Genomic DNA, 14,932 nt, shown 5'->3' with positions numbered 1-14,932 from the left:
CATTCATATTAACAATAAAATGAATTTGATGTGAAGTATGATTAATATTTTATCATTTAACTGCACACTATGAGCTTTAAACGTCTAATTTTGGCTGTTTATCATTGACTTTCTGATTCTTTGCTGGTGTCTGACCACCTGGGGGTAAGAATGCAAGTGAATCATATTTTGGTGACATGTTTGGTTTATTTTCAGACTTAAGAAAGAAGTACTCCAGACTTAAACATATCGTAACTAAGAAGCATACACAATGATCTCCCTTTTGTTGTTCCTATTTGCTCTTATTTACTCAGATACAGTTCACTTACACAGGAACAATTATCTGGAACTGGATAGGATAAGATTCAGACGCTCACAAGGGGAAAATCAGAAAGCCAGTGAAGCTAGTGAAACTTCCTGCATCATCATAAACCCAGCTGTTCCTCCAAAGTTGTGTATAAATCTGATCACCGATCTCCAGTGTGAGAACGACACCATTGCTGGCATTACCACTGCTAGCTGGGAGCGCAGAATACACAGAGCACTGGCTTTCACCATTCTTCAAGAGATTGACCGCCATTGTGGTTCCACCATGACAATGACCGTAAAATCTGAAGTAATAGACTCCTTTTACTGGTGCTGTGAAAATACCTGTAAGGCACATGTACAAGGAAGCCACAGAAAATGTCATCATATATGAACAGGTTTAAGAACTGCATGTCATTACTGTATTCCTGTAATGGTATTCTCTTGTACTTACCAGTATTTGAGTCATAGGCATTTCCAACATTACTAAAGACTTTTTTGTATTCCAGAATTCTGGTATCAGCAAAGGGCCCAATTTGGGCCTTTTCAGAAGCCAGAAGTCCAGCTGAGAAAGCAACCTTTTTGCCTGGAAATAAGTGAATCAGTTGATGTAAAATGTGTAGTCAAATAAAATGTGTAATTTAAAACATTTAAATGTCTATGAAGAAGAAGTTTTATTTATTTTATTTTTTATTTTCACTGTATATTACAATACATTTGCACACCCACATACACAATGCAAACACACAAGGCCACATTATCCAAAATACATATTAATTAGATATGTTTTTAGCTGAGACTTGAAGGTAGACAAAGATGATATATTACGAAGTGTAAGGGGTAGTGAATTCCATAATTTAGGAGCATTAAAGGGTTAGTTCACCCAAAAAAGAAAATAATGTCATTTATTTCTCACCCTCATGTCGTTCTACACCCGTAAGACCTTCGTTCATCTTCAGAACACAAATTAAGATATTTTTGATAAAATCCAATGGCTCAGTGAGTCCTCCATTGACATCAAGATAATTAACACTTTCAATGCCTAGAAAGCTACTAAAGACATATTTAAAACAGTTCATGTGACTACAGTGGTTCAACCTTAATGTTATGAAGCAACGAGAATACTTTTTGTGCGCCAAAAAACAAAATAGCGACTTTATTCAACAATATCTAGTGATGGGCGATTTCAAAACACTGCTTCATGAAGCTTCGAAGCTTTACAAATCTTTTGTTTCGAATCAGAGGTTCGGAGCGTTAAAGTCATGTGATTTCAGTAAACGAGGCTTCATTACGTCATAAGTGTTTCAAAATTTGGAAATGGATGAGTACATAGTGCATAAGTACATAGTGTATAGTGCGTCATTTGGGATGCAACTAATGGTTCACACTCCGAACCACTGATTCGAAACAAAAGATTTGTAAAGCTTCGAAGCTTCATGAAGCAGAGCTTTACGAATCGAATCAGTGATTCGGATCCCGTATCAAACTGCTGAAATCACGTGACTTTGGCGCTCCGAACCACTGATTCGATTTGTAAAGCTCTGAAGCTTAATGAAGCAGTGTTTTGAAATAGATATTGTTAAAAAAACGTTATTTTGTTTTTTTGGCGCACAAAAAATATTATCATCGCTTTATAATATTAAAGTTGAACCACTGAACTCACATGAACTGTTTTAAATATGTTTTTAGTATGGATCTTGAGAGATGAATTACCATTGCTAACAATGGAGGCCTCACTGAGCCATCGGATTTTATCAAAAATATCTTAATTTGTGTTCTGAAGATGAACGAAGGTCTTACGGGTGTAGAACGACATGAGGGTGAGTGATTAATGACAGAATTTTCATTTTTGGGTGAATTAACCCTTTAAGCTGAAATTTTCAATAATTGAAAATTAGCCTATACTAGCCTACTGGAATTTATGTGCCTTTATATTTTTACAGTCTATTTAGTGTTATTTGCATTTCATTAGTTTATTCTGAAAATAGACACAAAAGCATCATGATCCCTTAAAAATGCGTGAAACAGAGGAAGACAGACCGGAGAGCGTCAACAAAGAATATACACTAACAAGAAGCGACACTCAATAGAACGTTCCATTGCAACACTGGCGCCCAGTAGCGGCCCTGCGTTTCCGCCATTTTGGGGTGAAAGCGAGTCGGCAGTCCACTAGTTTCTATGGCAACATCAGCTGCTTTGTTAAAAAAACGTACATTAAAGCTGAAATCCAACCTGAACGATGACAACACAGAATAAAATACTATCACTAGTGATCATCAAATCCTTTTTACAGTTTATTTTACAGACTTTGTGTTTAAGTCTTTTTTTAAATTTTTTCACAAAACCTTTGCTCTCTAGAAACGCAGTCAGTTTGGGTTAAAATTCTTTGAAGTTCAAGTATTAGCATTATAAACATTGAATTAATACAACATATGAAATTAAATTAAGGACATGCATCAGAAAAATTGGGAATGTTGGACAATAAATATATGAATATAACAGCTTGATTTTGCAGTGTTGTCTAATGTCCGTTAAAGCAAAAGTGTCCAAAAGTGTGAATTATGCGATAACGGACACAGCAATGCATCATGTATTATAAGATCGTTATGTTTGTAGTGTGATCCATTAAAACGTACAATATAGCCTATTTCAATTCAGACCTAGATACTATTATTACTATTACTCCACTAGGTCTGAAATATTTTGTTCGCTGCAAACATGATGATCTTAAATTTATTAATTATTAATTTACTATTAATAAACGTGTAAAATTGCATAAAATGGAAATACTCAATAAAGTAGGCTAACTACGTTACCTCAGATGGATGAATGGTTGGATTCCACAACTGGTAAAATAAAACATATATAAGACAATACAACATTTACTGTAGGTGCCATACAATTTACTGGTGACTTAATTAAAAAAACCTGTTCTATTGCGCTTCTGATTTGGCAGTCAAATTCGCCGATTTTGGGTGTACCGTAAGATGTGAAGGATTCTATGGTCCAGTTAGTATTTTCACCCCATAATGGCGGACTACTCAATATTGGTCAGTCATATAAGACAAAGGATCCGTGAATGAAACGGTGACCACAAACTCCATTAATTTAAGTGAATGAAAGGCACACAAATAACTTTTTATTTTAATATTTAAATATGCGTTGACACAAATTACTGTATTTGAACATTTCATTGATGACACTGAGTTGTTAGAAAAGAAATGCATAGTGGCGTCATAGCATGATGACGTCAGGAACCTATGAATCGGCTTTTTGAACCAGTTCATTGAGCCGAACTGTCCGAAAAGAGCTGGTTCGCGGAAATGAATCGGACTTTGCATTACTACCCAAGAGGTGAAACTCTGATGCTTTTTGGGTAACAGCCACTAGGTGGCGCTTCGGTAGTGCGGCAGCCATTTTGGGGTGAAACTGGACAACAGTATCCATCACCCAAAATTGGCGAATCTCACAGCCAAATCAGAAACGCAATAGAAAATATCTCAAATTCAGTAAATTTTATGACACCTACAGTAAATGTTGTATTGCCGTAGCCTTTATATGTTTTATGTTATCGGTTGTGGAATCCAACCATTACACATCTGAGGTAACGTAGTTAGCCTACTTTATTGAGTATTTCCATTTTATGCAACTTTACATATTTACTATTAATAGTAAATTAATAATTAATAAAGTTAAGATCATCATCTTTGTAGCGTGATCCAGGGGAATAAAACGTACAATATATATTTCAGACCTAGTGGAGTAATAGTAATAGTAAATTACTCCACTAGGTCTGAAATACATTTTAATCCCCTGGATCACGCTACAAACATAATGATCTTATAGAACATGATGCATTGCTGTGTCTGTTATCCCATAATTCCCACCTTGGACACAGTGGCTGTGTTTTTTTGTTTACGTAGTCTTGCTTTAACAGACATTAATATAAGACAACAGTGCAAAAACAGTTTACTGTCAAGCTGTTATATTTTGTTATATACTTATTGTCCAACATTCCCTATTTTTCTGATGCATGTCTTTAATTTAATTTCATAAGTTGGTATTAATTCAGTGTTTATAATGCTAATACTTGAACTTCAATGAATTTTAACACACACTGACTGGGTTTCTAGAGAGCAAAGGTTTTGTGAAAAAATTGGAAGACTTCAACACAAAATCTGTAAAATAAACTTAAAAGGATTTGATGATCACTAGTGATAGTATTTTATTCTGTGTTGTCATCATTCAGGTTGGATTTCAGGTTTAATGTACCTTTTTTTAATTTATTTTTTAACAAAGCTAGTGGACTGCCGAGTCGCTTTCACCCCAAAATGGCGGAAGCGTAGGGCTGCTGCTGAGCGCTGGTGTTGCAATGGAACATTCTATTGGCTTTCACTTCTTGTCAGTATAAGTTCTTTGTCCATGTCAAGTAGCCATTATGCGCCGACATGATTATATAGAAGCCCTAAACAGACAAACTGCTCTACAGAGCGCGTATAGTCACTACGTTGTTGTTCTTCTAAATCGTTCGTGTTTTTAGAGGCAGATGATGTCACCAAGTGGATACAAAATGCTTGTCTTCATTCTCTTTTTGGATTATTTTGTGAATACGGAATACACATTGATATGACAATGTTACAATATTGCTAAACAATGAATTTAAAAAGATGTGTAAGTTGTAATGTCTTTAAAAGTGTTCATAAATAGTAAAGTTTTCCCACAATGACATGTTCAGTACAAATCCACCTTACCTTCAATCTCACTCAATACTTTGGTCAGTGTTTCTTCTAGTTTTTGTATCCTTTCATCCACGTGATTTAGCTTCTCGAGCTCAGCAATAATGTTCACAGTTCGTATCAACAAATCTTGAGCAATTGAGCTCCCAGCACAGAGCAGCATCACCAGCAGCAGAACGGCCATTTTCTTGCTTTTCATTTGTTTTTCAGACACTCAGATTACTCCCGTGATTTTTCCACAATTCAGCTTTGAATGGCAAAAGCTGTTCTTTAATACTTGCTAAAGTTTGTAAACATTTGTACTTTAGACTGTTGTTGAAGGGTTTTGTTTATTTTACTAGTTCACTAGGGTGAGTCAAATATAGAAATTAGTACACGGAAAGTACATTTGTAGCATAATATATGCATTAATGGATTATGTGTTGTTGTGTGGTTCAGGTATACTCTGTATGTTATGGGGATAAAATGTCGCCACAAAGATGGTAATATCTGAAATCCTTGACCTTGTGGGAGACATTTTTTGGTCCCCATGAGAAAAACAGCTTATACATCATACTAAGTGATGTTTTTTTGAAAATGGAAAAAATTAACAGTTTTCTGTGATGGGTAGGTTTAGAGGTGTAACAATGACTGACTCGGTTGAGTGTTTGAATCCATGTGCGGAGATTTATTAAGCACAACTGCACAAACAAAGTAAGATGTAGAGTAGGAATCATGGTCAAAAAACAAGCAAAGGGTCGATAACAATAGCGGCAGTCCAGACAGCAAACAAATCCAAAACAGTAGTCCAAAAGTCGAGGTCAGAAACAGGAAAAGAGATATGCACGTGCAAACAAACAGGAGTAATAGAAACGCTTGGTAGAGACAGGGTAAACTGGCAATACTTCGCAACATGATGCACAAACAACATGGCTTATAACTGGTGTAGACAGGAAGAGAGGCGAGAAGAACCGGCAGTGTTCAGTATTCGGGAGACGGCTCCCTCTGGCGGTTGGAGGAATGGATGGCCGATGCAGATGTTACAGAATCCCTCCCCCTATGAACACCTCCAGGTGATCTTCGTGGCCGTCCCCTTGGTCTGGGTGCAGGGCAATCGGGGTGTGCCTGGTGGAACTCCTGGGTCAAGGATGGGTCTAAGACGTCCTTGGCGGCCACCCATGATCTCTCCTCAGGACCATAGCCCTCCCAGTCCACCAGGTATTGCAACAGGCCCCCATGACGCTTGGAGTCCAGAATCTCCTTTACCAGGTAAGCCGGAGCTCCATCAATGTCAAGTGGTGGAGGGGGTTCCCTTTCCTCAGTAGTGGGGCCAAAAGCAGTGTGGACCGGTTTCAACAGAGATACATGAAAAGAAGGAGAAATATGGTAATGAGCAGGAAGCTCCAGCCTGTAGGTTACCGGATTAACCTGTTGTAAGATACGAAATGAGCCTACATACCATGGGCTGAGCTTCCTGCTGGGCAGCCGCAACCGTAGATCTGGAGTCGACAGCCAGACCTTCTGACCCGGCTGGTAGTTTGGATGGGGACGCCTCCTGCGGTCTGCCTTGATTCTCTGGGCTCTGATTGCCCTCTGCAGCCTCACATGGGCACTGTCCCACACCCGTTCACTTCTTCTGACCCAATCATCCACCGCAGGCACTTCAGAAGGTTCTCCAGACCAAGGGAACATGGGAGGCTGATAACCTAGAACACACTTGAAGGGGGTGAGTCCTGTAGATGAATGAGTGAGTGAATTCTGTGCATATTCCAACCAAGTTAAAAAGTCACTCCAACGTTGTTGTTCCCGACTACAGTAAGATCTGAGATAACGCCCCAATTCTTGGTTCAATCTCTCAACCTGTCCATTAGCCTGGGGATGATAGCCAGATGTTAAGCTCACATTAATGTCTAATTGCTTGCAGAAAGCTTGCCAAACACGAGACGTGAATTGTGAACCCCTGTCAGAGACTATATCCTCAGGTATTCCGTTGAATGCCAGGATGCCTGGAGCTCAGAGATGTGTGCACCCAGTGTGTGATTCTCTGGTGAAGAGACCTTGGTACATAATGACGGGTAGGGGGACACCCGTTGCAGTTCCTCCATTATAGTTCCTCCAGGCTCCAAAAGAGAGCAGAATCTCATTGAGTCCCATGTTAAAATGGCCAACTTTACAGCAGAAAAAAACATGTTTTCAGCCTGGATCAAATTGTGGTTTTGGTCTATACTGCTAATTTTGCCCTTCATGACAACTGTGAGGTGGGTGAATTTTTTTATAACTCATCCGTTTAAATTATATTAAGCCTTAAAGTTCTGCATAATTAAGGGCGTGGTCGCTTGAGTGACAGGTGGATTGCCGCTGCTGTCTGTGAGCCGTCACATTACCTCAGCTAATTCCAGTCGCTGAATTTGGCATCTCTGCCATTCTAGTGCTTTTTTCGGGATTATTTTATATAATTATCAAGTAATATGGCTTGCTGTGCGGTTATATGGTCGAGACAGATGTGCTTCTGTGTACATGTGCACACATGCGGAAGATAAACAGAACACATGTTGTTGGATTGTCTTGGCATTGGCTAAATGTTTTGTTTGTGAGATTTACTATGACAATGGCTGGAGAATATGCTCCTCAAGACACCACAAACTCCGACAGCACTGCTTGGATATTATAACTTTTGCACTATTTTGAAAAATTATATACAGTTTAACAACATAAACGCTGCTCAGATTGCATAATTTCTTGAAGAATGATGATGGAAAGCAGATCGTTCAGAAGAAATGTGATGCAAACAATGGGCAATATATCAATATTTCATGGATTTAACGCTTTTGTGGACAAAAAGCACTGTTGGATGTCTTTCAGTGGACGCTCATGGACATTTTACCCAAGTGTGACGGATTGGATTGATCTTGTGATCTCTATTTCATTATAAAGGTATGAAGTCCCGTTTTCATTTTGCGTGTTGTCATTTGCACACCCGACACAAATTACAATATTACTGTTGCTGGAGCATCTATATCGTAAAAAAGACAACGTAGATTGACAGTAAACATTTAGAACTTTCAAATGATATAACTTGTTATCTTTATTAATATTTTAGACAGTGTCTAAGATAGATAGATGGCTTCTTTAGCCTGCTAACTAGGCGGGCGTGATTTCAGCAACCAGGCACCTCAGTTCCATCCACGTTCAGTTATCCAGGACTGATGCGCAATGATGCGCTGCCAAAATGGCAATGGCTGCTTTTTCACTTTAAAAATGCTCTTCAGAAATCTACAGGTGATGTCATGGATGCTACGTCCATATTTTTTTACAGTCTATGGTGCAGGACACTACAGTTCATTTATGTAAGTGAGGATAGCAAAATAAACTGTGACATATTATACCCAAAAAATGTTCATACAGTGGACTACCAGTAAAATTAATAAAATTTGGAAGCAAAAATTATTCAGACACTTTGACCTGACCATGTTTTGCTTAAGTGTTATCTGACATAATTAAGATTAATATTTTCTGACACAGTTTAACTCTGAGATCTTGTCATATTTTATTACCATTTTTTAAACTATAGTGAATAAACTGTATTAATGAATTAAATGTTCAAGGTGTCTGAATACATTTTTGGTTTGACTATACGTCACTTGCCTGTGCTTGTCTCGTCATATAGAAAAGTTACTCCGCCTACTTTGTATGGTGTGGGAGTGGCATTGTCACAATGAGCAAGAAAGGTTTACATGGAGTACAAAATATCGAGAAAAAAAAAAAAAAAAAACGCCGAACAGAGGAGAGTCTGCCCTGTGTCTCATGGGAATTTTCTTTCTGTGAACAAAGGTAAAATTTGTATTTTTAAAGGGAGAAACTTGAACGGCTCCTCTACAGAGAGACAAGCTTCCATGAAACATCTGTTTGTATTTACCTGTCTTTTTTATATTACCCTGTTTCAGAATAATTCTACAGGAAAATTTCAATAAAATATTAAATTAAATGTTTTGTTTTTTGTTTTTGTTTGACACTCATGCAGGCTTTTTAAAACAATGTTAACCTTGGCAAATATTAGATCATGTGAAAATGCTGTTTTTAGGATAAGTAGTGAGAATTGCCTTTTAAGTTAGCTAGTTTTTTTATTATTATTATTTTTCATTCATATTAACAATAAAATGAATTTGATGTGAAGTATGATTAATATTTTATCATTTAACTGCACACTATGAGCTTTAAACATCTAATTTTGTCTGTTTATCATTGACTTTACGATTCTTTGCTGGTGTCTGGCCACCTGGGGGTAAGAATGCAAGTGAATCATATTTTGGTGACATGTTTGGTTTATTTTCAGACTTAAGAAAGAAGTACTCCAGACTTAAACATGTCGTAACTAAGAAGCATACACAATGATCTTCCTTTTGTTGTCCCTATTTGCTCTTATTTACTCAGATACAGTTCACTTACATGGGAATAATTAAGTTCCATAAAATTGTGTTTTGCATCACATCTGGCACTGGATAGGAGTTATACAAGATTCAGACGTTTACAAGGGGAAAATCAGAAAGCCACTGAAACTAGTGTAACTTGCAGGATCATCATAAACCCAGGTGTTCCTCCAAAGTTGAGTATAAATCTTATCACCGATCTCCAGTGTGAGAACGACACCATTGCTGGCATTACTATTGCTGGCAGGGCGTGCAGAATGCAGATGTAAAATGTGTAATTTAAAACATTTAAATGTCTATGGGAACAAAATGTGCTTTTTACTTGCCTTCATTCTCTTTTTGGAGAGATTCAAGCTTGATTTGTGAATCTTAAGGTTTTCAAAGCTGTACAGAATACACATTGATAATGTTACAATGTTAATAAACAATGAATTTAAAAACGTGCAAGCTGTAATTTCTTTAAAAGAGTTCATAAATTTTCCACAATGACATGTTCAATAGAAATCCAACTTACCTTCATTCTCACTCAATACTTTGGTCAGTGTTTCTTCTAGTTTTAGTATCCTTTCATCCATGTGTTTTAGCTTCTCGAGCTCAGCAATAATGTTCACAGCTGGTGACAACAATTGAGCTCCCAGCACAGAGCAGCAGCACCAGCAGCAGAACGGCCATTGTCTTGATTTTCATTTATTTTCAGACACTCAAATTACTCCTGTGATTATTCCACAATTCAGCTTTAAATGGCAAATGCTGTTCTTCAGTACTTTATTTTAAGGTTGTGAAAGTTTGTAAACATTCACAACATTCTGCACATTTCATCTTATCTCAGTTACACACAGGATGCAACATCATTCTGAGTTGCAGTTTGCACACCATAGCATTTCTTGCAAGCATATTTGGTATTACTCAAAAGTAGATAACATATAGCAATCATTAATACAGTGCTCAGCATAAATGAGTACACCCCCTTTGAAAAGTAACATTTTAAACAATCTCTCAATGAACACAAAAACTATTTCCAAAATGTTGACAAGACGAAGTTTAATATAACATCTGTTTAACTTATAACATGAAAGTAAGGTTAATAATATAACTTAGATTACACATTTTTCAGTTTTACTCAAATTAGGGTGATGCAAAAATGAGTACACCCCACAACAAAAACTACTACATCTAGTACTTTGTATGGCCTCCATGATTTTTAATGGCAGCACCAAATCTTCTAGGCATGATGAACAAGTTGGTGACATTTTGCAACATCTATCTTTTTCCATTCTTCAAGAATGACCTCTTTTAGAGATTGGATGCTGGATGGAGAGTGATGATCAACTTGTCTCTTCAGAATTCCCCATAGGTGTTCGATTGGGTTCAGATCAGGAGCCACTGAATCACTTTCACTCTGTTCTTCTTCAGAAATCCAACAGTGGCCTTAGATGTGCGTTTAGGATCATTGTCATGTTGGAAAAGTGCACGACGACCAAGGGCACATCTTCTCTTTCAGTATAGAGCAGTACATCTGTGAATTCATGATGCCATCAATGAAATGCAGCCCCACATGAGGACACTGACACCACCATGTCTCACTGTGGGCAACATGCATTTTTCTTTGTATTCCTCACCTTTGCGACGCCATACAGTTTTGAAGCCATCAGTTCCAAAAACATTTATCTTGGTCTCGTCACTCCAGAGTATAGAGTCCCAGTAGTTTTCATCTTTGTCAGCCTCTAGGCGGGCTTTTTTGTGCCTGGGCTTTAGGAGAGGCTTCTTTCGTGGACGGCACCCATGCATGCCATTCCCCTGCAGTGTACGCCATATTGTGTCACGGGAAATAGTCACCCCAGTTTGGCTTTCTACTTCTTTAGATAACTGCAGCGAACTTGCGTGCCAATTTTCTTCAACCCTTCTCATCAGAAGACGCTCCTGTCGAGGTGTTAACTTCTGTGGACGACCTGGACGTCTCTGTGAGATGGTTGCAGTTCCATCTTTTTAAAATTTTTGTACCACTTTTGCTACAGTATTCTGACTGATAAGTAAAGCTTTGCTGATCTTGTACCCTTCACCTTTCTGGTGTAAAGAAATGATTTTCTTTCTCAGGTCTTGTGACATTTCTCTTACATGTGGTGCCATTGCTGACAGCATGAAATGGGAAGGGGTTTTAACACCCTTTTACAGTCAACTGTCGACAAATTTCAACCCATTTGTGATCTCAACCTGGCAATATTAAATATAAAATATTAAATTAAATGTTTTATATTTTTGTTTTTATAGTTTCACAACCATGACACTCATGCAGGCTTTTTAAAACGATAACCTTGGCAAATATTTGATCATGTGAAAAATGCTGTTTTTAGGTTAAGTAGTGAGAATTGTGTTTTAAGTTAGTTTTTTATTATTATTATTATTTTTCATTCATATTAATAAAATGAATTTGATGTAAAGTATGATTAATATTTTATCATTTAACTGCACATTATGAGCTTTATTTTGACTATTTATCATTGACTTTACGATTCTTTGCTGGTGTCTGACCACCTGGGGGTAAGAATGCAAGTGAATCATATTTTGGTGACATGTTTAGTTTATTTTCAGATTTAAGAAAGAATTCCAGACTTAAACATTTTGTAACTAAGAAGTATACACAATGATCTCCCTTTCGTTGCCCCTGTTTGCTCTTATTTACTCAGATACTGTTCACTTACATGGGAATAATTAAGTTCCATAAAATTGTTTTGCATCACATCCGGCACTGGATAGGAGTTATACAAGATTCAGACGCTCACAAGGGGAAAATCAGAAAGCCACTGAAACTAGTGTAACTTGCAAGATCATCATAAACCCAGGTGTTCTTCCAAAGTACTGTATAAATCTTATCACCGATCTCCAGTGTGAGAACGACACCATTGCTGGCATTACCATTGCTAACAGGCTTCCAGTCATGCACAGAGCACTGGCTTTGACCATTCTTCAAGAGAGTGATCGCCATTGTGGTTCCACCATGACAATGACCATAAAATCTGAAGTAATAGACTCCTTTTATTGGTGCTATGAAAATACCTGTAAGGCACAGAAAATGTCATCATATGTGAACAGGTTTAAGAACAGCATGCCATTACTGTATTCCCGTAATGGTATTACCTTTACAGTACTCACCGGTATTTGAGTCATAGGCATTTCCAACATTACTAAAGACTTTTTTGTATTCCAGAATTTTGTCAGTACCAAAGGGCCCAATTTGTCCTGTTCCAGAAGCCAGAAGTCCAGCTGAGAAAGCAACCTTTTTGCCTTTTTGGAAATAAGTGAATCAGTTGATGTAAAATGTGTAACTTAAAACATTTAAATGTGTATGGGAACAAAATGTGCTTTTTACTTGCCTTCATTCTTTTTTTGGAGAGATTCAAGCTTGTTTTGTGAATCTTGTACTAAGGTTTTCAAAGCTGTTCAGAATACACATTGATATGATATTGTTAGAATGCTGATAAACAATCAACTTCAAAAGAAGTTGTACTTTCTTTAAGAGTTTTTCCACAATGACATGTTCAATAGAAATCCACCTTACCTTCATTCTCACTCAATACTTTGGTCAGTGTTTCTTCTAGTTTTTGTATCCTTTCATCCATGTGTTTTAGCTTCTCGAGCTCAGCAATAATGTTCACAGTTGGTGACAATAAATCTTGAGCAATTGAGCTCCCAACACAGAGCAGCAGCACCAGCAGCAGAACGACCATTGTGTTGATTTTCATTTAATTTTCAGACACTCAAATTACTCCTGTGATTATTCCACAATTCAGCTTTGAATGGCAAATGCTGTTCTTCAATACTTTGTTTAAAGGTTGCGAAAGTTTGTAAACACACGCACCTGACTTCAGTTAAGCTAAGTGTATCGCCTCCTGATCGACACTTACGAACTCGAGTGCGTCTACTGTGCTTTGAGTAAGACGACGTCTCACCCCCTATGAACACTATCCCTTGGGATTAAGGTCTTTAGTGTTCTACTAACCTGCTGCGCAGCAGTAATCAGACAAGACTGTAGACAATGCCTTCAATATGCTTTAATCACGGCTGGGAGGATCTCAGACTTCAGAGAAAATGCCAACAGCAAAAAAAAATACAACAGTTTTTTAGTATAGGAGCATGGCAAAGGTGATTAATTACATCATTTTTCTACAATGTGATTGGTTCTTCATATGTATTTCAGCAAACCCTTCTGTTACTAGGTAAAAGCAAATCTGGATTTCTTGATTAATTCATTGAGACAACTGTCTAGTTTTATTTCCCCTTTAGTTAAATTCGGACATGATTCGGACACACTCTGACTTTGGCCAAAGTGTTGGGGACATTTAGGTTTCCAAAGCATATAAATGTTATTCCTGCGAGAAAAAGAATCACATGTGGTTCAGGTATACTCTTAAGTTGTAAGGACAAAATGTCCCCACAAAGATGGTAATATTCGAAATCCTTGTGCTTGTGCGGACATTTTTTGGTTCCCATGAGAAAAACAGCTTATAAATCACACTAAGTGATGTTTTTTGAAAATGGAATGAAATTAATAAAGTTTTCTGTGAGCCTATTATAGGTGATTAAATTTTCCCTGGCATGATGGTTTTCATTGTCTACATACGTCACTCGCCTGTGCGTGTCTCGTCATATAGAAATGTTTTTTTTTCCTTTTATTTTTCATATAGAAAAGTTGCTCCAGCTACTCATGGTGTGGGAGAGGCATAAGTTAGTTGTCACAAGAAGCGAGAAATCTGGCACGAAATCTTGAACCTCGGCGAAACAGAGCTCATAATAAAACGAGAATCAACAATAGCCTATCGGATAAATTAGGGTTTGAAATGTTGTAAAAGCGAAGCGGAGATGGGGTATTTACTACTCAACAGGTGAGTAAGGCATTATATTGAACACTGAACAGATAAATAGCAATATGTAGCTCTCTAACAGAGTTCATTGTAAAGCATTAGCTATTGTGAAGGCTCATTTCATGGTTGTTGTAGTGCTGAGCTGGAATTAATTTTTTTCAAGGGACTACCGTTAATGGGTAAAGCTACAGCATCGTCTTCAGCTAGTCAGATTGAGATCCTTTCTATCTAAACTGGTTATCTTAAAGGATTAGGGTAAACGTACCTATTAAGCTCAAGTACCATTAAGCATCTTTGAGCTCAGATTATAAAAAGAAAAAATAATGTAATATCCTATTTGATGTCTTAACCTATTGATGTGTTTGTTACTACATACCTACTACAATTTCAAGAAAATTAGACCATTGCACACTGAGATATGGGTATCCCTGTGTTCACACTGTCTGGCGGCCATTTTGAAAGCTGTCTGAAAACTTTCACTAGAAGTGGAGCTCCTTAAATGTGCATTTTGAAGGTGGTTAAGCCTTTATTTTGGGTAAATATAACTACTTACTGCAAAATTAAGAGATTAATGTTTAGACATTTGCATAGTATAACCTGGAACCTGCATGTGGAAAATTATTACAGTTAGATCCAAAAGATAGTT

The 14,932-nt window shown here is 37.4% G+C and overlaps 1 protein-coding gene and 1 long non-coding RNA gene across 2 annotated transcripts; both read right to left on the bottom strand.

The window, feature by feature from the left end:
- Nucleotides 1-166: 166 nt before the first annotated feature.
- On the bottom strand, nucleotides 167-5,321 carry LOC127524982 (uncharacterized). The gene is made up of 3 exons (XR_007933223.1): nucleotides 5,037-5,321; nucleotides 740-871; nucleotides 167-630 (listed from the first exon to the last, which is right to left on the bottom strand). It is a non-coding gene; the product is annotated as an uncharacterized LOC127524982 (long non-coding RNA).
- A 6,666-nt stretch (nucleotides 5,322-11,987) lies between these two features.
- On the bottom strand, nucleotides 11,988-14,434 carry c1ql4l (complement component 1, q subcomponent-like 4 like). The gene is made up of 4 exons (XM_051867097.1): nucleotides 12,984-14,434; nucleotides 12,799-12,861; nucleotides 12,578-12,709; nucleotides 11,988-12,481 (listed from the first exon to the last, which is right to left on the bottom strand). Exons 1-4 carry the CDS (start codon nucleotides 13,165-13,167, stop codon nucleotides 12,204-12,206), a joined length of 657 nt encoding a protein of 218 aa, XP_051723057.1. The 5' UTR covers nucleotides 13,168-14,434; the 3' UTR covers nucleotides 11,988-12,203.
- Nucleotides 14,435-14,932: the final 498 nt, after the last annotated feature.

This window comes from Ctenopharyngodon idella, chromosome 2, assembly GCF_019924925.1.
Source record: "Ctenopharyngodon idella isolate HZGC_01 chromosome 2, HZGC01, whole genome shotgun sequence".
NCBI classification, from domain to species: Eukaryota; Metazoa; Chordata; class Actinopteri; order Cypriniformes; family Xenocyprididae; genus Ctenopharyngodon; species Ctenopharyngodon idella.
This window is presented reverse-complemented; position numbering and strand designations above follow the sequence as displayed.